The 25167-nt window shown below is 28.4% G+C and overlaps 4 protein-coding genes across 4 annotated transcripts; 3 read left to right on the top strand and 1 right to left on the bottom strand.

Moving 5' to 3' along the window:
- Positions 1 to 2699: 2699 nt before the first annotated feature.
- LOC145742140 (WD repeat, SAM and U-box domain-containing protein 1-like) lies at positions 2700 to 9669 on the top strand. Its single transcript, XM_082559908.1, has 15 exons — positions 2700 to 2995; positions 3444 to 3622; positions 4182 to 4318; positions 4529 to 4655; positions 4845 to 4938; positions 5161 to 5244; positions 5724 to 5851; positions 6341 to 6479; positions 6614 to 6657; positions 7036 to 7093; positions 7255 to 7422; positions 7491 to 7670; positions 8113 to 8211; positions 8473 to 8547; positions 8755 to 9669. The coding sequence occupies exons 1-15, from the start codon at positions 2911 to 2913 to the stop codon at positions 8943 to 8945; spliced, it is 1788 nt and encodes a 595-aa protein (XP_082416034.1). The 5' UTR covers positions 2700 to 2910; the 3' UTR covers positions 8946 to 9669.
- Positions 9670 to 9736: 67 nt separating this feature from the next.
- On the bottom strand, positions 9737 to 13168 carry LOC145741311 (uncharacterized). The gene is made up of 7 exons (XM_082558880.1): positions 12919 to 13168; positions 12670 to 12795; positions 12233 to 12407; positions 11642 to 11753; positions 11129 to 11271; positions 10252 to 10450; positions 9737 to 9846 (listed from the first exon to the last, which is right to left on the bottom strand). Exons 1-7 carry the CDS (start codon positions 13060 to 13062, stop codon positions 9759 to 9761), a joined length of 987 nt encoding a protein of 328 aa, XP_082415006.1. The 5' UTR covers positions 13063 to 13168; the 3' UTR covers positions 9737 to 9758.
- Positions 13169 to 13645: 477 nt separating this feature from the next.
- On the top strand, positions 13646 to 21476 carry LOC145741310 (beta-1,3-galactosyltransferase 1-like). Its single transcript, XM_082558879.1, has 5 exons — positions 13646 to 13738; positions 14513 to 14888; positions 16134 to 16312; positions 17429 to 17612; positions 19835 to 21476. Exons 2-5 carry the CDS (start codon positions 14595 to 14597, stop codon positions 20321 to 20323), a joined length of 1146 nt encoding a protein of 381 aa, XP_082415005.1. The 5' UTR covers positions 13646 to 13738; positions 14513 to 14594; the 3' UTR covers positions 20324 to 21476.
- A 1971-nt stretch (positions 21477 to 23447) lies between these two features.
- LOC145744128 (arylamine N-acetyltransferase, liver isozyme-like) lies at positions 23448 to 24981 on the top strand. Its single transcript, XM_082562240.1, has 3 exons — positions 23448 to 23783; positions 23948 to 24134; positions 24256 to 24981. The coding sequence occupies exons 1-3, from the start codon at positions 23448 to 23450 to the stop codon at positions 24654 to 24656; spliced, it is 924 nt and encodes a 307-aa protein (XP_082418366.1). The 3' UTR covers positions 24657 to 24981.
- Positions 24982 to 25167: the final 186 nt, after the last annotated feature.

Here is a 25167-nt window from a genome sequence, read left to right as displayed (position 1 = left end):
GTAGTTAATTAAATATACAAAAATAAAAAAACAACTTTTTAGGCTGCAAAAACAAGAAGTATACCCAACAGAATTTAAATCAACTAAAGACAAATCCCAACTTGCAAAATCAAACAATGAACGCATTTTTTACAAGTAGTGGAAATGGGGAAACGCCAACAAAGGCAACTCCAGAGGAAAATAATCATTGTAAGTTTAAATTTAAGTGACCTAATAACTAGTTAAACATACATCATATAAAAGTCAACTTTAAGTTAAAATATATATTTTTTAGGCCATTCCAATATTGATGGAGCTGTTAGTTCGCATTGTACTTCCGATAGGTAAGGTTTAAATGGATTTTTTAGCTCACCATTTTATTTTTTAAATACATTAAGTTTTCTTATTTTTCCATAGCATAATTCCTCAATATGCTGTTATCCTTAACCAAAACGCTGCATCTGGTGGGCAACCCAACAATGTTCAAATGGATTTAAATTATGAATTAAGTGGTCCTTCAGTAGAATCATCAGAACCAACCAATCTGGAGGTTCAAACTTGTGATTTGGGTACAGAACCATATCTGGGTAAGTTTTACGGTTCTGACCATAATAGTGAATACTTTCCCCAACTGTTAAACATTCCTGTAGGTTTTAAAGACGTTTAAAAACGTTTTCCAAATAATAATTTAAATTGTTTAAAAAGTTTAGTTTAACTTTTAAATATATTTTTAACATTTGTAGGTCTTCAAAACTGGATTTTGGTTTTTAATAATATGGCCTCTGGGTACACAAGTTGGGTTATTGATGATCAAGTTCGTGTTTGGATACTTTTAGACGACCCTGTTCTGGGGATTTGGAATTTACCTGCAGATTATCGGGGAACTACTCCGATTGGTAAGTTGTGTTAAATATATTTTAAATTGCATGTACAAAAAAGTTACTAATTCGTGTATTAAATAGCCACATAGGTATAAAAAGATGAAACAAAAATGATGTTTTCAATTTTTTTATTAGCGCTAATTACATCTTTTTTTCAAGAATTGGAGATTGAAGAAGAAACAGTTAGAGAAGATGAAAATCTTGCGTAAGAAAAAACAAAAAAAAAATGTTCTATATAACGATTAGATTTAATATGGATTTACGCGTATGAGTATTGTAAATATTTAGTCGTTTGTAAATATAATTATTCACAATAATCGCCGTTAATTATTTTAAATTTGCCAGAGATTCTGTAAATATTATTTCATGTTCGGACCAAATTTAAATTGTTGAGGGTGACAAATGTTGGGGTGTACAATCCAATTATAACGTGTAAATGACTCATATGTGTTAAAGTAATAGGAAATTTTTACTGAATGACATAAAATATAATTAAAAGGGGACAATCTTTGTAATGTTTAATGGTTTACAATCTTTCTGAATGACATAAAATCTTTCTGAATGACATAAAATCTTTCTGAATGACATAAAATCTTTTTGAATGACATAAAATAAAAATCTTTCCGAATGACATAAAATAAAAAAAGGACAATCTTTCTGAATGACATAAAATAAAAGGGGCAATCTTTGTTATGTTTAATGATTTGTATTAATTAATATCGTCTTCAATATTTCTTGCGAATTCTACTTTCTAATTTCTTACCTATTACTCTTTTTACCTTTTAAATGACTTTCTTTTTTTTACTTAAAATTTTTAATTTTGTAGTATGTAAATAATATTTAGTTTTATTTAATACAAGCATATTTATTAAGAATTTTACGTATTTATTGCTGTTGCAATGTGGTAGAGTTTTAAAAGGGAACTTGAAAGTCAATTTGGTCGTATCAAAATTTAAGTTTAATTTTTATTTCGCTTGTTGCCATGCCAACAAACATAGTTGTATGAAGATGCAATAAAAGTTAACGCATGAAATATTATGTTAAAGGGCCTGCAACATGCAAAATTAACATTTCTTTAATTAATAGTTTAGTTAAAAAAAATTTTAAAAAAATAACAAAAAAAAAAATTTTGATGACGTATTTTATTAAAAATTTACCGCTGAACTTAGCATTGCGCAAAATCCTGCAAGGGCCATTATGACGTGTCTGAGGGCCCCTGACTACAATATAAATGGTGTATTAATTGCAAAAAAGTTACTTTTTTTTGTTATTTTAAGTAAAAAAACAGAACGTCAATGCTTAATTTTATGTTACTTATTGTTTTTTTTTGTATATATCTTTATCCTCGATGTAATGCACGACCTTAACATAGAGTAACATAAGTTACTCCGACCCAGTCTCGAGTTGCCTGTGGCAGTTTGGGATATTATAGAGACTATAATTGCCCAGTAATTATGCTGCTGATTAAGTGCTGGGTCAGCAGAAGTTCATTCCGTTTAAAGCGCCTTACTCAAGGGCGCTACAGCATGAGATCAGTGGTGATTAAATCCACGACCCCATGTGTGGTGTAGCAAGAGTTCTTACCACTACACCACGCTGCTGGTGTTTGAAACTATATTAGAAAACTTATTTACATAACTGCGAAGTTTGTGAAATAAATGTGTTATTATTTATAGATATGAATATAAAATTACAAACCGAAATATTATAAGAAATTCATAAACAAAATTAAATCAAAGTCGTTGTCTTATTAATATGATAGTATACTAGATATTGACATCACGTGGTCTGTGTTTGTTTTTATTTTCTCCTCAATGTCTAAACGTCATAAGAGCAAAGTTGTATCAAATTTTCAGAATTTAACAAGTTATTAAAGGGTTTGTTAGTTAAAATACAGTTTACAAGAAGGTATTGAAGGTTAGTTTGGACATTTTGTAAAAACCACGGCAATAACTTACTAAGTCGTAAAAAAAAAACGAAGCGCTTAATATTTTATAGGAAATTTTGTCAGTTGTAAACTTGCAAGTTCCTTAAGTCTTGACTGTTTAAAATGTATTCTTATTGCAAATTGGAAAATCACTCCAAAGAAGTTAGTTGCTGCACTTTCTCAAAACTTTATTTTGTGACTTCTTCAGGTTTGTATTTGCTATTATTGTTTTATTTTTTAACTTTTTGCAAAATTTTTTTTTATTTGTAAAAGTAAAAAAAAAATAAAACTTTTTCTAAATTAAGTTATTTACCTTTTTTTTGTATATATCTTTATTCTCGATGTGTGAAAGTCGAATGTGGACTTAAACTTAGAGTAATATCAGTTACCCTGACCCAGTCTCAAGTTGCCTGTGACAGTTTGGGATATTATTTAGACTATAATTGCCCGATAATTATACTGCTGATTTAGTGCTGGCTCAGCAGGAGTTTATAGCGCCTTACTCAAGGGCGCTATAGAGCAGTGGGGATTCAACTCACGACCTCATGTGGTATAGAAAGTGTTCCTACCACTACACCATGCTGCTGGTCCTTAAAATTTATTATATTTAAAGGTTTTAACATAACAAAAACTTGATAAATAAAGTTTATTTTAAGGTGACAAAACACTTCGCGTTTATTCTACAAACAACTTCAAAGAATTATCCTACTCCCCCATTAAGGAGTTTAAATACGGGGTCAACTTTGTCACTTTTAATACGGAGGAGAATTTACTTTCAACAGCTTGTAGTGATGGTAAAGCCCATTTGCTTCAATTATCTGACAAAGATTATAAGGTTTGATCTGTTGGTCAAAGTCATTCTATAAACAATTTTTTAGCCTGACATATATAAACCGGCAGCGTGGTGTAGTGGTGAGAACACTTGCTACAACACACATGAGGTCGTGGGTTCAATCCCCACTGATCTCATGCTGTAGCGCCCTTCCTTGAGTAAGGTGGTATAAACGGTATGAACTCTTGCTGAGCCAGCATTTAATCAGCAGTATAATTATCGGGCAATTATAATCTATAATATTCCAAACTGTTAAAGGTAACTCGAGGCTGGGTCGGAGTAACTGATGTTACTCTATGTTTAAGTCACGCATTCGATTTTCCACATTAAGGATAAAGATATCTACAAAAAAAAAATTAATGTTTTAAACAATATTAACAATACTATTTACTTCTTAATTATAAGTTTTTATTATTTAAAAAATGCTGTTGTGTTGCATGGATAAATTTTTTTTGTACCACATTTTGACGTAAACGGTTAGTAAACGGTTGATTAAAAATGAAGTTAGTGGGTTATAAGTTTGACCAATTATTCTAAAAACTGCATTTTATCTGTTATTTAGATATTAGCAATATTTCGTCATTCTGACAGTAACATCGTCCAAATTTGTTCGTTTACAAATGATTCAAATTATCTTTTAACTGGATCTGCTGATGGTTCGATAGCTTTGTGGGATATTAATAAAAAGAAACTTATCAAGTAAAGATTTCTTAGTTTTTAGTTGCATTACTAATTTAATTAAATAAACAAATAATTGTTGTGCATTTTGTTAAAATTAAAAGTTTATTACATAAAAAAATCGGTGCGGTGTGGTTATTACAAATTAGCTTGTATTAATATTTATTTTGGAAAATTTGTTGTATATATATAAATTTTTTTTTTTAATTTATTTTTTTTGGGGGTTACCAGGGAAATTTCTGGCCACCCCGAAGGAAATGTTTATGCAATAACCCCAACACCTTGCGACTTTTACCTGATCACTGGGTCAGGATTGGGAGATATCAGGGTTTGGGACATGAGGAATAATTCAATGAAGGTTAATATCATAATTATTTAAAAAAATAAAAAATTCAGATTTTGTGGCAAAAAAACTTATGTTTTTGTACTTTTTGTTCAAACTAAATTAAATATTTATCTGTTAACACATTCTGTTAAAATCAGCCTAAATTTTGAAACACTTATTATATATTTTTTTTGTCGTTTTAAATTAAAATTTCTTTTGCAGCCCCTATTTCAAATAGAAGCTCATGATGAAGGGGTATCTTCATGCGGTGTTTCCTGCATAACTTTCTCTAAAACTTTTCATCAAAATAATCAAGGTATTTACTATATTATATGTATATACATTTAAAACATTTTTTTATTATTATACACTTCATGTTTGTTGAACTATTGTTTAATATTTTTTAAAACATTTTTAATAAACATTTTAACCCTACTTTTTTGTTACCTTGCTATTACTTTTAAAGTAACAATGTATTAATATTTTATAACTTTTTACCACTCTTAATATGTTTTAAACTTTAATTTATTTTTACTAGATGAACCAAACAATCAATGTTATTTAATGGCTTCGTGTGGTCAGGATAACAAAATTAAATTATGGATTTTCAGCACCAAATCTTGTAAGTACCTTCAATTATTTTGAGCCTCGTAAATGAATAATTTAAATTGTGGTTTTCAAAACCTTTTTATTTTAAGAATAATATTTTAAAGTGCTTTTGATCAGTATTTGTTTTCTTTAATATTACTGGTCTATAGCCCACGATATAGTCAGCATTCTAATTGTTGTAATATGGTTTCTCAACTAATGTACACCTGCCATAATTTACCCACACACCACAAACGACAGTTTTACTTAATTTGTAAGCCTATAAATTGGACATCTATATAGATATACATATATCTAGAACCTGAAAAAATTATTAAATACTGAGTAAAACAATCGCAAGTGGAATTATTATATAACCCAAAAACAAAAAAACTTTGGTCTTCGTTTGGGGTCAAGTTATTTCATGTTAAGGCGGTAATGCTTAACAATGGCAATTTATAATAAAAAAAACAAACTGTAAAAATATTTAAAATCAGAAATTTGACATTTTAGCAAAAATTCTTCAATCTTTCCATGAACTATCGGGTCACAATGCTCCAATAAGTTGCTGTTGTTTCAGTAACAATGGAAAACAATTAGCTTCAAGTTCTTTTGATAAAAGTGTGATTATATGGGACCCAGTAAGTACTTGAAGTTTTAAGTAAACTAGTTTTTATTTATTTTTTTAATAAATTTATTGGGAAAAAAAGAGACAAAAACATTAAAGTTTTTAGGTTTTTTGTGCGATGTTTTCCATATATTAAACTCCTTTTAATATGTTCTGTTTTATATAATTTATAAAACACATTGTTAAAGGGTTACAAATTTATTATTTCACTTAAGCTTCAAGGTCCCTGGTCACTACAGCATAAGAGCTGCTCTTATGCTGTAGTGCCCTAAATAGGATGCTATAAACGTTATGAACTCCTGCTGAGCCAGCACTTAATCAGCAGTAAAATTATCGGCAATTAAAATAATAATATCCTAAACTACAAAAGTTAACTTAAGACTGGGTCAGGGTAACTAATGTTACTCTATGTTTGGGTTGCTAATTCGACTTTCACACATCAAGGATAATGTGTACAAAAGAAGAATGTTTATAAATGTTATTTTTTAATTTTTAAAATTAGATTTTAGGGGAACAAATAATGGTGTTGGATGGACATACAGCCATTGTGACGTCAGTTTGTTATAATTCGGACGACCGACTGCTTGCTTCTACATCTTATGATAAAACTGCAATTATTTGGGACTTTGAGAATAAAAATGGTAAACATTGTTTTTGGATTTTAAATAATTTGTTTTGGATTTTAAATAATTTGATAAAAAGTTCGAATTTGTTTTAAAAAATATTCTTATTTTTATATTTGCTTTTTTTCATTAAAATCTTTTTAAATTTTTAGATATTCAAACACTGATGTCAGCACAAAACAATAAAGTTCATCAGGTTTTTTTTAAATTTATGAGAGTTTTTAATTAAACTATTTAGATTCTGAAGTTCAATTACCACTGCTTCCCTGCCATAATGTTCTTGAGAGAGGCTTTAACAACATTAACTTTATTTAAGTCAAAACAAAACAAATCAGCAACTTAGTTATCGGGCAATTATAATTCATATAATATCACAAACTGCTAAAGTCAACTCGAGACTGGGTCGGAGTAACTGATGTTATGTTTAGGTCGTAAAGTCGACCTTTTCGCATTAATGAAAAATAAATATATATAGAATTAGAATTATTTTTGTGATAAAAAGTTTGTGTTTTTAAGCTACTGATAGCATTATATGTTTTAATATTTAACATGTTTATAATTTTTGTTGTTTTAGAAATCTGAAGATCTTCTAAGTTTTGAGGAAACACCAAATAAACAAACCCAACTAGAAGGCAATTGTTATATTATTTACATTAAAATTTATTTATTGAACTTCTATTCATTTAATGTTTATTGTAAATGTATTATATTCAAAACCAATTTTATAAAATAAAAATATTGAAAATTTTTTAAATTTTTTGGCAACATTAAAACTAGTTTATCCTCAATTTAGTGCACCCCAGAATCCCGTTTCAAGATTGGTCATGTGATCAAGTAGCATCGTGGTTGATCGATGAAGTAAAACTCGGACAATATGAGGAATCGTTTCGCTTAAACGAGATCGATGGAGCAGAACTGACGAGTTTATCCTCAGATATTTTACAGAAAGATCTCGGAATAGGTGAAAAAATTAATTAATAATGAAAAATAATTAACTAGAAATTTATTAAAAATTTATAATTTTTTTAGCTCCACTTGGCCATAGAAATAAGATAATACGAGCGATAACATCGATGAAAGAGGCAAAAAGATCACCAGGGGCCAGTAAGGGGTCACCAGAGGTCAACTTAAGTTCATTAGTTGCAGCGTTGCCGCCAAATTTACAACAACTTGCCCCAACTTTTATTCACAACGTGATTAATCAACAAGGTTTTTGTTGTAAAAACTTTTAATTTTTGTTTTATATTATCTTAAATTATTATTTTTCTTGAAGGGTAGGGGTGTGCTGTTGTAATGTGGTAGTCAATAAATGACAGGCTTAAGGGTGAACAGTGTGGCACTGGTGCGGATCAAACCTAGAATCTTTTGATTTGTAATTGAATGTCATATTTATTAAACTACCTTGAACTACCAGAATGTTGTTCTTTATCCTAATTGTAAACATAACTTACTTAACCCACCTTATAAAACTAGCATGTTTAATGAATTCTATGATTCAAATGTATATCAAATGGATATTAAATTACACCTTACATAGATTAAACCCTAACCTTTACCCATTTGATATCTATGCGACCTTTTTTCATAAGATAAATTAAGTGAAACTCTTGCTTAATGCTACCAGACTTAATTTGTGTTTTCATTTTTCTAGTAGGTGGAACAAACCAATCAGATGGCTCCCTCCAATGGAAAAATGTCTCGACTTCCCAAGATGTTTCGATCCGAGATGTGAGGAAGCAACGAGATAGTGGTGAGTTATTTTATATTTTAATATTTACCTAGATGGTGATTTTATGCAATAATTGTTTATTAAAAAATTCTTAATATGCAAATGCTAATTTTATGACCTAATTAGGTAACATCAACTTGACCAAACCTTATTTAATTATAGATTTTGTTAAATCTGTTTTTGTGTTTATTTTTGTCAGTATTTCAAGTAACTATTACAAACTTTATTGTTTTATTTTAATTAAAATTATTTTTTTTTGCCATTTTTCACTAAAATTTGAAGTTGAACAAAAAATTCCCGATGAATATTTGTGCCCGATATCTCGACAAATTATGAGGGACCCGGTCATTGCTGCAGGTAAGTTTACTATTTGATCTAGTATACTATTATTCAGGTAACTTTTGTTAAAAAATGTGTTCTTTTTTATAAATTTTTTAAAATTTTCATTTTTGTTAAATCCTATTAAATTAGGATTTCAACATTTTTATATTTGCTGCCTAAATTTTTATAAAACACAAAAACAAAGGATTTAACTGTTTTAAATAACCAACTTACATTTTCTAGATGGTTTTACTTATGAAAGAAATGAGATAGAGAATTGGATTTCAAGAGGAAAGAACTTGAGTCCGATGACCAATGTTAATTTACCAAATAAAAAGTTAGTCATGAACCACACTCTAAAATCCTTGATCTCCACTTTTGTTCAGAAACAGAAAAGTATCCATCCTGATTGGGTTCAATTTGATTTGGATTAAAATTTTGTTGAAATTGGTCAAAAAAAAATTGCTCTTTGTATTAATTTATCCTTGATGTAGAATACAAACTTCAAATAGAGTAACATTTATCACCCAAACCCAGTCTTAAGTTGACTTCACTAGTTACATTATATATTTGGTTATAAGTACACTTTATGGGCACTACAGCATAGAAGCAGTGGTGATTCAACCAATAATTATATGTAGTAACGTGTTTTAAACACTACACCCTGCTAATCATTTGATTTATTACTTATAAAAAAGTGTATAGGTTACTATGTATTTATGACAATAGTTGTTGGCTATGTACCAATATTGTGTTAATTTCTAATTTTAATCCGAGATATTCTTTACTTTGTAAAATTAAAAAATCTTTATTAACCTTTATTTTATTGGGACCAGCAAAAGAGATCTTTCACCTTACCTTAAAGTGCTTTTACTTAACCTATTTCTACCCTAGGCTTATTATTCTGTTATTAACAAACCCCTTATTTTAAAATATTTTTATTCTTTATGGATTTTATCCTCTTATATTTTATCTTTGTTATGTGAGTGTTTATTTTTAAGCTTATGATATTATAGTTAAACATTTAACTTTATTAATTAATTCTCATATATTTAATTTATTAAACTATGTTAAAAGTTTAAAAATTGATAAAACTTATTATGTTTATTTAATGTAAAAAAACTAACCAATATTTAAAATAAAATAAAAATGATTGAACTTTTTAATTTACATTAACATATAAAACAATAATTACAATTAAAATGTTTAAAAATATTTTAATTATTTGAGTTTAATATTTGAAATATTTATGAAAATATCCAACCAAATAATATTTTAGGGAATTCCCGGAAAAACGACTTCGCGTTTTCTGTACTTGATTCTAATCGAATTTTTCTGGAAAAAAATATTTTTGGTTGTTGTTTCAAGGGTTTTATGATATTAAAAATCGCCTTATGAGGTTCAGAGTTCGATTCTTGCTGTGGCCCTGTCTAAACAACAACGCTATACAATTGCATTTTCTTTATATACAAACTTAAAACCCAAGATCGGGTGATGTTACGGCAATAAGGTAAGTCCCATTACTGTTCCACAACATCAAGGAAGAAGGAAACGTGGGTATTGCATTGAGTAAAGGTCTCAAAGTTCGATTACCAGCAATGTCATGCTATTTGGCCAAAAACTTTCTATATACCTCCCTTTCTTGTTAAAAATAAATAAACAACATCTTAATGTTTAGAGACTATCTTAAAACTATTGATATTGTCTTAAATAAAAGTTACTTAAATTTTCAAGTTTTACTTTTTCTTTGCGTCGTTAATATCTTGAGTCCACTCAATATTGTCTCCATCGAGTACTGAGAGTGCGATCAGAAGTTGAGTCAAGTAGAAAATAATTGTTCTAATAAGTTCTAACTCATTCAACGGAAACATTAAAAGTAAGCCTCCGTAGATGAGGTTTAAAGTCGATCCAAAGGCTCCAAATATTTCATAAACTCGACCTGGAAAAAAATTATTCTTAATTACTATGTAAAAAAATTTCAAAATTAATTTTAAAAAATGTAAATTTTTTTTTCGATTTTTACACACAATGACGAAGCAGTTTTTTTTACAAATCGGGAAAAAATAGTTAATTGTTAACAGATGTTTTGTTTGTCGCTTACTATGACGTCATAAAAATTGCTAAAAATAAATTAATTTCTAAACTTTAATGTAAATGAGCCGCATTAAATGTAATAAAAATTAAAAAAAAAAACGCAAAAGGTAAATTTGTTATCAATAAAAATATGTTTAGCTTTTTTCCCCCCTGTTTAAATGACATACATATATATGTACGTCTAATCCATAGGCTTTTAAAATAAACAAAACTGCAGTTTTTTCGTATATATCTTTATTTTCGATGTGGGAAAGTCGAATGCGCGACTTAAACATAGAGTAACATCAGTTACTCCGACCCAGTCTCGAGTTGCCTTTAGCAGTTTGGGATATTATAGAATATAATTGCCTGATAATCATATTGCTGATTAGCAAGTGTTCTTACCACTACACCACGGTGCCGGTTTAATATTAGTTAAGAGTTGCAACCATATTACAACAATTAAAATTTCGACCACAAGCTGGCCTTCAACTATTATTTTTTATATTAAATTTTTCGTACTAATAAAAACCTTAAAACTTACCATCCACAAAATCGTAAAGTGAGATTCTGGCCCACCCTCTCCACTGTACCAAGAATAATCCAACAACATAAAATCCAATCCCAATTTGAACTTCTAATCCTCTATCTTTAAGTGATCCTGCACTACTTGTCGTGTATACAAAACTAGAAAATGTAGTTTACCGAAATTTTTGTTACTAAATGGACGGTTCTCCGAAAATGTCCAAAAACACGATTTAACTTTTATTTATACATTTTTTATTAATCCTAGCTTACCCCAACCCTACCCTGAATGCCCTTAATTTTTTAAAATACATATAAACTTAAATTTCAGTAAAAAGCCGTCTTCGGAATCATAGTTTTCAAAAAGTATGCAGATGCCTTTTAGTTATATTATGTTGTAATAAAATGTTTATGACGTCACAAAACTTTTTTTTAGTTTTTTTATCTCTTTTTGCAAATAAGATTAAAAAGTCACTACTTACACTAATACAATAAAGTAGAATAACACTAACTATGACGTCATAATACTCACGCTAAACTCAACGCAGTGGCGATACAACTCCTCCATAATAACCTTGACTTAAACGGTTTCCAACCGAAAGCGCAGGAGTAAAAAAATAAACCCAAACTTGCGATAAATAATCCTAGAAAAAAAATTATTTATTTATTTTGGTATATAACTTTATCCTCGATGTCGGACAAATTCACAGCTTTAACATACAGTAACAACTATACTCCGACCCAGTCTCGAGTTGTCTGTGGCAGTTTGGGATATTATAGAGACTATAATTGCCCGATAATTAAGCTGCTGATTAAGTGCTGGCTCAGCAGGAGTTCATACCGTTTATAGCGCCTTACCCAAGGGCGCTACAGCATAAGATCAGTGGGGATTAAACCCACGACCTCATGTGTGGTGTAGCAAGTGTTCTGACTACTACACCACGCTGCCGGTTCAACAATAATTATTTAAATAAAAAAGTTAATTAATTAAAAAAAATAGGTTATTTAATTAATTACCGCAATTAATTTATAATAAATAAATAAAAAGTTTGTTAAAATTAACCAATCAGAATTTAAAAAAATTATGACGTTATAATAAAGTGTAATGACATCACAAACCCACCGATTGTAAAAAGAACTTGTGTGTCTTCGTTGTCTTTAAATTCTAGAAAAGCATCGGAAAGCCAGGAAATCAACAATCCAGCGAAAACAAAAACCGCGAATTTATTTTTCCAGAAATTTCTAATTGTTTTGTTTCGTTTCGAGACGAATACTTGCAACGTAATAATAGGGAGGCACTAAACAACAACAGGTTTAAAGGCTTATATGACGTAACAATAAAAGCTTTAATTTTGAACTACGTAAACGTAACAATAAATAAAATTGTAAAAGTTAAATACATAAAATAAATTTACAATAAAAATACAAAAAAATAAAAACTTAATTACTTAAAAAATGCTTTTAAAAAATTACTAATTTTTAAGTTAAGACATTTAAAAATAAATATTTTAACCGGATATTACGTCACAAAAAGTTTCATTTACTTATGACGTCACATACCTTGAAAATCGATTTCACGATTCCTGGTATGACAAGAATTTTAGAATTTGTCAAAATAATTATTAAAAAAAAAATTAAACATCGTCTGAAGAATCCAAACAATCCCCAAAACACTTTCAGATGTCTCTGTCAACAATAAACCATTGTTAAATGTTAATAATAACTATGGCGTCATAGACAATATTAATTCTTATGATATGAGATTTATTTTCTCAAAATGAATTTTAAGTTATTTCTTATTTAAATTACGTTTGGAACAATGGTCGTTTGTTCTTGTTCGATTGTGATTGTTGTTGTATTGTCACTTGTTGATTGTTGATTCATTGTTTGTTCATTATCATTGTTTTGCCTTGTAACAACTGGGTTTAATTGAATACTAGAACGTGTAGACATCTACTTCAAGTTTTTACTTAAATTCTTTTTAGTTTGAATATAAATATTTCTACTATTTTACAGATTATGCTAAATATTCAAATATTTTTTCGTTTTTGACTTTCAATCTTTAATCTTAGCTTACATATGTTTTTATGTTAACGAAACCACACATACATAATGACTAAACAGGATAGTAGTATGACGTCACAAAAACCTGTCTATTACATACGAAAAACTTTTATTTTACCCATGACTGGTCTAAGACTTTAATTTATTTTTTGTTTAAAAATATTTTAGAATTTGATGCAACAGGTTTTATTTTTGTTCAGGAAATTTGATTTTTGTGAAATGTAAACACAAACAACGGAAATGCGATTATCAATCACTTTGCCATTAATTATTTTTAACAGAATCTTAGTGTTTATTTAATTTACTAGTTTTAAAAGTTTATAAGTTGATAAATTAAATATTATTTACAATATAATTAATAAATTTAAGTAATCAAATTTAGTTTTGTTTTATTAAATTTAAATCCTAAAATGCATTAATATATTGAGGATAAACAAAAATTAAATACTATTGTTGTTTAATTATGACGTATTTCTTAACACCGGTGTTAGGAATGGGAAAAAGTTGAACCTTTTTACATTTTTATTCATGAAATACAAGATTTATTTGATTTAAAGAATTAATGGTGAGTATTTTATAATTTAGCTAACTAGTCATTATTAAATTAAGATGTTAAATTTTGTAATTTTAATCTAAATATTTTTTTTCGATATTTTTTTGTTTTTTTTGTCTTTATTATAATTTTTTTAACGTAAAAAGTAAAGAAATGATAGTCGGATAGCTGGATAGTATAAATCCTAAGTTTAATTTTAGGTACTTTGATACTTATAATATATGTAAACTGGCAACTTAATGACATTAACTTAGAGTAACATTAGTTCTGTTAGTTACCCCAACCCAGCCTCCCTTTGTCGGTTTTGGATAATATAGATTAAAATTCGTCGATAATTTTACTGTTAAATAAGTGTTGACTAAGTGGGAGTTTACATCATTTATAACGCCTTATTAAGTTCAGTTCAACATAAAAGCCGAGTGTTTTGACCACTACACCACACTACTGACCTGAACTTGTTTTGTATATATCTTTGTCCTCCATGTGGAAAAGTCAAATGCGCGACCTAAATACAGAGTAACAACAGTTATCCCAACCCAGTCTCGAGTTGCCTTTGATAGTTTGGGATATTATAAATTATAACTGCCCGGTAATTAAGCTGCTGATTAAGTGTTGGCTCAGCAGAAGTTTATACCATTTATAGCACCTTACTCAAGGGTGCTGCAGCATGAGAGCAGTGGGGATTGAACCCACGACCTCATGTGTGGTGTAGCAAAAGTTCTTACCACTACATCACGCTGTCCACTTAAGACTACAATAATAAACTTAATATTTTTTCTATTTTAGATTATCAACAATCTCAGGTATTGGTGCACCACTTCTTTATGATATTGTTCCAAAACAACCAAGGTGCTTAAAAAGACTTTAAATGGCTGTAAAAAATGGTGCCAACTGGACTTACTCGAGCAATAATTCACTTTCAGTTGCAAATTGTTTATGGAAGCATCGAGTTAATTTCGTGAAGGGATTTATTGTTGTTATTTTTTTACTTAATATGTTTTATTTTGCGGCTCGATTTATTGAATTAACGAACACTGTTCGTCGACTGGAATCAGAAAAAGTTGAGTATTTAAGAAATGCCGAGAAATCGGTGACGCGTGAAGTAGAATCTGAGAAAAAAGAAAAAGAAGCAACTCCAGAAAAACAATTAGAATATTCTCAGGTATTATTTAAATTAAAAATTTCCAATTTATATTTATAAGAATTACAGGTGGCATAATATAGTAGTTGAAACACTTGGCATCACTACATGCCAGTCTGGAAAGTAGGGCAGCGTGCACACACAACATTTTTTTCGGTGAAAAAATGCACGCCCGAAATTAACGTTTTACACGTTTGGTTTTTAAAAAAATTTACATTTGCGCAATACTGACTCCTTGTATATTTAAGCTAGATTTAAGTAAAACACGCCAACATAAATCATGCATGCATGCGTAGACCGAAAATTGTAGTACGCGGCGCGCATGGTCACGCCATTTTTTATGCTTGCATGCTCGAGATCTCATCGAAAACTGCCCTACTTTTCAGACTGGACTACATAAGACCCTGGGTTCTATCTCCTTTGATCTTATGCTGTAGCCCCCTTAATTAAGACGTAACAATACATTTTTATTGTTGAGCATTTCTAATCTTTAATATCCAAAACTGCCAAAGTCAATTTAAAACTAGGTTGGGGTAATAAATGTTACTTTATGTTTACGTCGTAAAGTTAACCTTTTAAGGTAAAGGATAAAAAACAACGAATATTCTTTTCTTTAAAGGCTGTATTCTTGTTGCCCAATTTTTTTTGTGATTCAAGCTTTATAAAAAAAATAAATATGTTAGTTATAACTAGGGATGGGCCAATCGAATCCGAGTCCGAGTACTTGGCCCGAGTATTAAGCATATTTTAATACTCGTGCTCGTCGAGCAGCATTTTTTAGTACTCGGACGCCGAGTAATAATTTGTCATTTAAGATCGTATACGATTTACTAAACATAAAAAAACACGAGGTTTGCCTTTTTCTAATAATTTATAATCTACTCTTAATTATATTACGTTATTTAAGCAACAATTGCGCAACTAATACACTTTTTACTACACTATTTTTACTAAATTTTACGCATAATAAATTTGAGACTTTAACATTTTCGTTTGGACTTAAAATGATATTGCTATCAGCGGTAAGTAGTTTTGCCAACGTTAAACCTTTTATAATCCATAAATACGTGTTTTTTGGCAAATTTTGCAGTTTTAAAATTATGCGGGAAAGGTTCTCGTGAACAGTTATATACGTTTAAATGACATCATAACCGAGTACTCGGACTCGGCCGAGTATCGCGACAAAATACTCGGGTTCGTCGAATCCGAGTAATTTGGATTTCAGCCCATCCCTAGTTATAACCACAATTTTTATTATATCTCCAGCAAAAATATTACCCATATATCTACAATGAACCAGACAAATGCAGGGGTGAAGACTTAAACCCCCTACCTGTGTTTCTACTTATTGTCATCAAATCAACCACCTCCCAGTTCGACAGAAGAAAATCAATCAGGGAAACATGGGGGAATGAAAGTAACGTGGAAGGAATTATCATCAGAAGGTTGGTAGTTTTTTAAGTAGATTTTACTTAAAGTGGTTTTAAGGGTTCTATTGCTTTTGAAGTGTATGATATAATTACTTTATAATGTTAGTAATTTTATGAAGGAATTATTATCATAATTTGCAGTTAATTTTGGGTATTGTTTCTTAATTGTTTAAAATATATAATGCCTGTAGTAAACTTCAAGATAAGGTTAAATAAAGAATTTTTATTATTAATATATTCTAAAGTTTTTGTTGTATTGTGTTGTAAGAAAAGTTTGTTTAGAAAAAGCGATATAAGCATTACAGTTTCCTAATGACCTATAATTAGGTTTTATTAAATTTGTGTTTTTTAGAAAAGGTAATAAAATAGTCAATAAGATTTTTCAAAGTTGAATGGTTTATAAAAGTTTATAATTGCTATAATTAGATTTATTTTTGTATTGAAAATCATAGTAACATTTTTAAAAGCTTTTTTATCACCATTAGGAGAATATAGTTATAGTTCTAAATATTTTAGTTATACCCCTAAATGGATGATTAACAACTTCAATTAAATAAATGTTATAGTAAAAACATAAGATTCCTTGACTGGAAAAAAAGGTTAATAAAAACATTCAATTTTTATTAAACAACTAGTTGAAAGCCTGTTTACGGAATATTTTTTACTATTATTTTGCTAGTCTACTTACAGTATTAATTCTAAGTTATTAAACACACATATATTTATGTTTTTTGTCCATTGAAAGCATTATAGTGCTTAGTTTTTTGTTTTGTTTAAAATAAATTTAAATGTTGAGTAATGGATTTCAATGAAGTTTGATCTTAATTATTTGTGTGGGTGTAAAAAGAAAATTTTATTAGAATTGTTTAAATATTTAATCTATAAATATATAATAGAGTTTAGGGGATGATTCTGTAAGTCCAATTATTAATCCTACAAAATAAATTGAACTGCAGTTTGTGGTTCGTGGGTAAATTATCACATGCGAAAATTAGTTGAGAGTTGCGACCATATTACAAGAATTAAAATACCGACTATAAGGCAGGCTATCGAATAGTTAAAATAAAGTAAAAAAAACAGTCAACCTAAAAAATATTAAATTGAAATAATTCCTTCCTAAATCTTCTTCAGAATATTCCTTGTAGCTGTGGGTCCGGATGACAAGAAACAGTTCCTCCTGGAGCGAGAAGTTGAGGAGTATCATGACATCATACAAGGGGATTTCCATGACTCGTTTCGAAACCTCACCATCAAAGATATTATGTTTATGAAGTGGATGACCACTTACTGTCCTCAAACTAGATTTATATTTAAAGTAAGTTTTTAATATTAAACTTATGACTAAATTAATTTTAAATACAAATATTTTTTTTAATATTAGTTTTTAAAAGATAAAAACTAGTATTTTATACTTTTAAGTTATTTTATTATTTAGTTTATGTATACTTATAATTAATATATTTTGGTCTGTATTTTGTAGGCTGTATTATAGGCTATGTTATAGGCTGTAAAAACCTCCTATAGGTTGTATTTTACCCCATTTGCCTGGTTACTATTAATTAACTGTCATAATATATTGGCAATTAATAATTGTCCGTGCACCACAAATAGTAATTATACAATTTGTACTCATATTTAAATATTTTTGAAATTTCTTTACTATATATATTATAGTTATTGGTATATAGATTATGAATGAGTTTTTGTATTTTGTTCTAATTGAGTGGGACCATCTAGCTAAAATAATCATTAAAACTATGTTTTATTTATAACTAAAAAGTTAGTTTAATGTGTAACAAACTCCCACATATATTTTAAAAACAATGTAAAAAACTAATGAATAATGATAAACTAATGTTACAGTAGGTTAAATGTCAGTAAAAGTAAAATGTTAAAAACAACTTAAAACAGAGATTTTATATGTTATAGAACCATTACGTATTAAGTGGTTCCACGTAAACCTTCAGTAAAAGTTAAACCTATATTTTAAGAGGGCTAAATAGAAAATATTTTTTCTTTACCTAAATTTAAAAAAGAATTCAGTTTTAATATCTTTACTTTTTTAGTTCTTTTACTTTTAACTTATTTTTGTGGTATTAGCACAATGGTGCAAATTTTTGTTTAATTTTGCCTATGAGCTGTTAAATATTTAAACAAAAATATGATTTACAATAGGTTTTATATTTAATATATATCGGCAGAATAATAGCGGGAAGTGGTTTATTGTCTCCAATCTCCATACAGTATTCTGTTCAAACTACAAAACAGTCTTATTGTTTAAATTTATACTAAGTATGTTTTAGTTTTAGTGGCCCCTCTTGTTTTATTTCTATTTTAAACAACTTTGTCAATTCTTTTCTTGTTTTCTAAACTTAATATTAACACTATAAGCAATATAAGCAACCTAACAATGTGTACATAATATAGTTATTAAGAAAATGACAAAATAACATAATTAAAACATCCCATAATTAGTATATTTTAAACATTGGTTTATATGTTATAAAGACAAAATTATTTGAAGTTTTAAACACTTTCTATATTAGTTATAACAATACGTGAAGTGTATTTAAGTTAAGTTTGTTTTTATTAAAGAATTACACAACCCAAGTAGCATGAAATGTCAATTTTTTGTGATTTTAAGATTCTGGGAATTGTGGATTTTGTGGTTGAACTAAAACGTGAATTTTATTTTGGTTTTGTAGTTTGGGCGTTAGAACTTGAAAAACTTTATTTCTAACAATTTGAAAATTAAAGTTGTAACTTTAAAGTCTTGTTTTATTTTAAATTGGTTTAATTTATATAATTTTTAGGCTTATTAAAACCCTTTTTACTCAGTTTTACAATATTTTATAATTGAATAGTTTTATTTTGATACAGTCTACATTTTTTTAGAATTATAAACATATTTATAAAACCATTTATTAAATGGCCAGTTTTTGATTATGTTTTGAATTTAAAATGTTTTATTTTTTGACTAATTTAAAAAAAAGTTATGATCTAATAATAAAAACATTGTGTTATTAACAATGTTGTTATTTTATTATTTTAAATTAATTACCAAAATAAATCACATTTAAATTTGCAAAATGTTAAATTAACATAAAAAACACTATATTAAATTTTAAATTTGATGAAAAAATTTTATATATACAATTTACTATAAAATACATTAACACTAATACTTCCTTTCTATTTAAATTAATATTTAAAACGGAAATAAGCAATATTTGTCTTGTATTAATGTAGAAAAACAGAGAAAATTTTTTTTTACAGAAGATCATCTAAATTATTATCCTAATTATACAATAATAAATGTCAAAATTTTTGGCCCCAATTTTTTTACCCATTTAAGAAGATTTTTAAAACATTCTAAACCTAATTTTAAATCCATTTTAATACAGATTTTTAATTCAAAAATCCCCAATTTTTTGCTTCAGTTAAAAACAGGTTTTTTGTCAATATTAAATAATCCCAAAATTTTCGTGCGAAATTTATAAAAATTCAAATATTTTTAACCCCAATTTTGTTACCCAGGGCGACGACGACGTTTTCGTCAACATCCACAACATCGTCGACTATCTCCTCTCCTTAAACTCGGAGGAAGCTAAAAACTTATTTGCGGGGTCAGTTTTGTACCCCTCACCCCGCATAACTGACCCAAAAAGTAAATACTATGTTTCAACGAACCTTTGGAACGAAAAATATTACCCCCCCTATGTCTCAGGAGGGGGGTTTGTGATGTCATCACTCGTTTCTAAGAAAATATTTGAGGTTACTAAGGTAACGCCGATAATTCCGATCGACGATGCGTTTCTCGGGGTTTGTTTAAAGAAACTTGGCATGAAGCCACAAAATCATAAAGGTTTTAAAAGTTGGGGAATTAAGAGACCTAAGGATATTTGTATTTATCGAGAAATTATGACTTTGCATAAATTAAACAGCGAAGAAATGGTTACTATGTGGAAGGAATTGCATACTTCAAAATTTTCCGACTGTGCCACCGCATTTAAAGTTAAAACTTAAAATGAACATCCAACTAATATAAAATTAGGTTAAATATTTATTAGAATGTATATGTTGTTACAAATTTTATTTTTAAATATATATTAAATAAACGAGATTACAAAACAATTAAAAAACTTTTTATGATTCCTGGTAAAAACAAGTAAATCTTGTTTAAAATCGTCCTTTATTTGAGTTCCTAAAATCTTCCCCAAAAAATTAACATATCTTCAATTTCTTTCTTATTTTTTTTGCACGTTTATTGATTAATTCAACAAACTGCCCAATATTTAAACTAAATGAATATAAAATAATCCGATACCAATTTATAACTTTAACAGCTATTTCACAAACCCAAAAATGTTAGCAATGTTTAGTTTTCAAATAATTAGAACTTTGAATCCGAAACTAACTGTAAAGGTGCATACTGGTGGTTTGTATGTAGTTAAGTTTATTGATCTAAAAGATTTGATTTTAATTCTATTTTAAAACAAAGTCCAGAAAAAGTTTAAAATAATCTTTGAACTTTTTCTTAAACTTTAAATAATTTTTTTTCTGTAGTAACATTATTCTGTAAATGGTTTATTGTATTTAGTCTAAAATATTTTTTGGCTAAAACTTAAATCAAATCTTTAATGTTCTTATAATTTGATTTATGTTAGGTAAATAGGTCTATTTTGGTTTCTTTAAAATGGTTCATTTTGGTTTCTTAAAATGGTTAATTTTTTTTTTTAAATGGTTTATTATTAGTTCCTTAAAGTGATCCATTTTGGTTTCTTTAAATGGTCCATTTTAGTTCCTTAAAGTGGTCCATTTTGGTTTCTTTAAATGGTTCATTTTGGTTTCTTAAAATGGTCCATTTTGGTTCCTTAAAATGGTTCATTTTGGTTCCTCAAAATGGCCGATTTGATCTCTTAAAGTGGTACATTTTGGTTCTTTTAAATGGTTCATTTTGGTTCTTTTAAATGGTCCATTTTGGTTCTTTTAAATGGTGTATTATTAGTTCCTTAAATATTAAAATTTCAAACATAAATTCACAAAAAAAACTGTAAAATAATGTACAAAAATGAAATTTTAAATATTGTTTTAAGAAATCCTTTTTTTGTTTTTATCCTTCTTTTAAGTCAACTTTCTTTTATTTATTTTTTGTGTGTATTTTAAAAAAATATATAATAATCCCATATAATAATAAACATATTATATTGTTATTTATATTATTATTTATATATTATAACTAATTAGAAAATCCATTTTTTTAGAATTTGCAGTCATTCCATTTTATTTTGCAGTTGTTTAACTAATACACTTCTTGAAATTATTGTTAACAAAGTTTTATATAACTTGTAGATGTAGTTTTAATAGTAATTATTCCAACGACATTTTTACCTAATGTCTTATCTTGCTAACAATATTTATGATATAATAATAAATAAAATGATTTTAATTATTTGGCAGCTTTTTATTTTATACTAATTGCTGTCATTAGTTTAACTAGCTCTTGTTACTTATGTTTATCTTTTATTGCTTTTTGTCAAAAGTTTTTATTGGCAGTAAACTTTAATATAAACTAATTTAAATTTTTGTTTGGTTTTAAAACTAAGAAATAGTTTTTAAAAGAATTAAATTTATTTTGATTTTTTGCGTTATAAAATTACCAATATTAACCAATTTATATATAAATGTGCTGTGTTAAGAATTTAAACCTTAAACAATTATGGTGAATAATTATTATAAAATTATAATATATTTGGGGAATAAGGGTTTAACGTATTTATCCCAAAATATAATTTTAAAACCTGGAAAACAAGTTCAAGTTTAAACATTATTATCTTTTTTTTAATTTTTTGCACGCGCACGAAAAACGTCAAACTATATAACGACTTTTATTGGTGCAATAAGAATACGACAACACTAAGAATACCGTTTAACCCATGGGTAGTACGGAATCCTGCTTGTGGAGTTGGGTTATCGAGCATATGGGTTCGAGTCGCACTAATGTCAAAAATACACTTAACGCTGGGATAATAAAAGAGCTTTTAAAGTGAAATATAACTTGTTAATATAGGTGATATGTACATAGTTAAATGTATATGCACTTTCATATAGTGATAGACCGTTAAAAATTATTTAATTTTGTATTTTTTTGTAATTTTATGAAAAAGGATTTTTTAATAATATATTGATAAAAACTAAGAAATGTCATTTCTGGGGAGGGTAGTGCCCCTTTTTTCTCGTGACCCATGGGCATGACGTCACAGCCTTTTACCCACAAAAATAATACCCCAATCAGCCTAAAGTAATGTTGGGTCCCATGTTACCCATACTCGTGTTATAAATCGTTACATGTATTGCTTCCATGTGGAATTATACAAAATTTTAAAATTAATTACAAGTTATTCCGGTATACAGTTGAAATAGATTAATTACTCGGTTAATTAGTGACATAAAGCGAGTATTATCTACAAAACAATAGCTTGTTTGTTGTTACAATGATTTTTAACAAACAACAAAAAGATGTTTTTTTAAAGAAATCCCAAGGTAGCTAAATCATCCCAAGGTAGCTAAGTCGTTGAATTAAAGAAATCCCAAGGTAGCTAAATCAAAAAAAAAAGGTGGTATTTATTTTAAAAAAATCGCTTTTCAAGCCATTGATTGTATAAAGTTTTTTTGATGCTTAAGGCACTTTAGCTTATTTTTTATTTCTGTACATAGACCAACTTTTAAGAAATGAGATTATTTAACCAACTTTTTAAATATGACGTCATTTGTGGTGACCAATTGCTTTCAATAACTTCCTCCGAATTTTTTTAATCATGCAAGGCCTTGGGGCAATAAATTACCTTGTACGAAAAAGTAGCCGAATAAAGATCACAATTAGATAAAAATAGTTTATTTATAAAAGAAATGGCCCTGAATTTGTATTCTAAACATAAGGAAGTAGCTAGCAGGGATAAAATTAACAAGTTATATTCTTTATGTCGGACGATAAATCTAACACAGAAGATAGTAAGAAAGTGCATAAAGGTTTTTTTATGAACAAAGGGGTAGCAACAGAATTTGGAAAAAGTGTTTTTGTATTTTATAAAAAGATTTTAAGTTTAAAAATTCCCTTTTAAGCAAAAGTCTAGTAAAATAAGTTAACGAAATGAATGTTGACGACTACTTGAAAAGAATAAATTACAAAGGTTCTAAAGAACCGAATTTGGAAAACCTTAAAGCAATTATTCAAGCTCACAAAATTAATTTGGCTTACTCTAACCTACGACTACATGGAGCTGATGACGACAACAAAATACAGCTTGATTTAAAGAAGATATACAATCACGTGGTCACTAGAAATGGCGGGGGGATGTGTTATGAGTTAAACGCATTGTTTGTATGGGCGTTACAACAATTAGGTTATGACGCTTGTTACTCACATTCAGGAGTTTATATTCCTGGCCAAGGTTTGAGTAGAGAAGATTTGCATATGAATCCAGTAGTAAGTACTTTTAAATGTATTTTTGTAATAAAAGGAAGGCATTTTGTATAGAAAAAAGTGCCTATTTTTGCCAAACACTTTAAAATAAAATACATGCTGTTTTCCATTAACTATTTATTCTTTTTTCTTTTCGAACAGTAATAAACCAATATTTATTTTTTTAGATCAAAATTGATGGTTCAAGATATTTTGTTGATCCGGGATTTTATCAATTTGGTGTGGCTGAAATTAAACACATGGTGGCAGTAGTGACACCCTTCAACGTGTTTCGTTTTAAAGTTTATCCCAAGGAAAATGGCGAAAAGGAAATTATATTTGAACGACATTTAAAAACGGTTTTAGATGCTGAAGGTAAAAGTTTTTGTAAACAGCCAAAAAAAAACGGTTTTTAAAACTGTTAAACTTTTATTAGTTGATTAGCGTTGTTATTTACTAACGAACATAAACGGTGTGATACTTATTGTTATTTTAGGTAATTATTTAAAGAAAGGTCCTTCCACGATTGGTTACAACTCTTGCTCAAAAACCGAAGATTGCCAGAAAGAAGACTCCACCCACTGGGTTAAATACATCAACTTTAACACCACACCAAGAAAGCTCGAAGACTTCGAAAATGTTTGGGATTTTCTACAAACCTGTCCATTAAGTGATTTGTTGAGAAGAGTTATTTTAATCCGATACGATTTAGAACCGGTCCCGGTTTTGCATAGCGTGTTTGGAGAGTGTTATGAACGTAAAGAAGCTGTGGATCCGATAATCGACAAAATTGCGGTTACCAGGAAATTGAGGACAAACGAAGACGTAGAAAATGTTGTGGAAGAAATATTTCATTTTAATATTACACACCCGGTCAAATATTTTAAAGAAAATTAAAAAATAGATTCTTAAAAAAGAAACTGCTAAATTTTAGAAATTGGAAACAAAAACAAGTTTTCATTAAGGCCCGGTCACAGGACGTACGCAGCTCAACGTAATGCAAGATTTTGCAATCATTTAAAATGAACAGAGTCGTTCACACGTACGAAAGTTACGTAAGATTTCGTAAAGTTTTGTGGCCGAAGCGAAATTTACGCAAGATTTCGTGAGCTGTATACTTTTATTAAATATTTTGTATTTGTTAATCCCTAGAACTCGTAAAGTTACGTAACGCAACGTTACCTTGTCATGTGCACAGGCCTTTACCCATAAAAGTTAACTGTTTGGCGTTTTTTTTTACTTTTTACAATATATAAGAAATCAAATTTCCTTTCAAACTTGTTTTATACACGACGTTTATTTACGAAAAGGTCAAATACACTTACGTTTGATTACAACTTAACAATTTTTTATCTTAACACTTTAACTTCAACACAAACATAATTAGTAAAACATTACTCTTTAAAAT

Source organism: Corella eumyota, chromosome 2 (genome assembly GCF_963082875.1).
Source record: "Corella eumyota chromosome 2, kaCorEumy4.1, whole genome shotgun sequence".
NCBI lineage: Eukaryota > Metazoa > Chordata > Ascidiacea > Phlebobranchia > Corellidae > Corella > Corella eumyota.
Note: the sequence above shows the minus strand (reverse complement) of the source record. Positions and strands in the feature narration are given on the sequence as shown.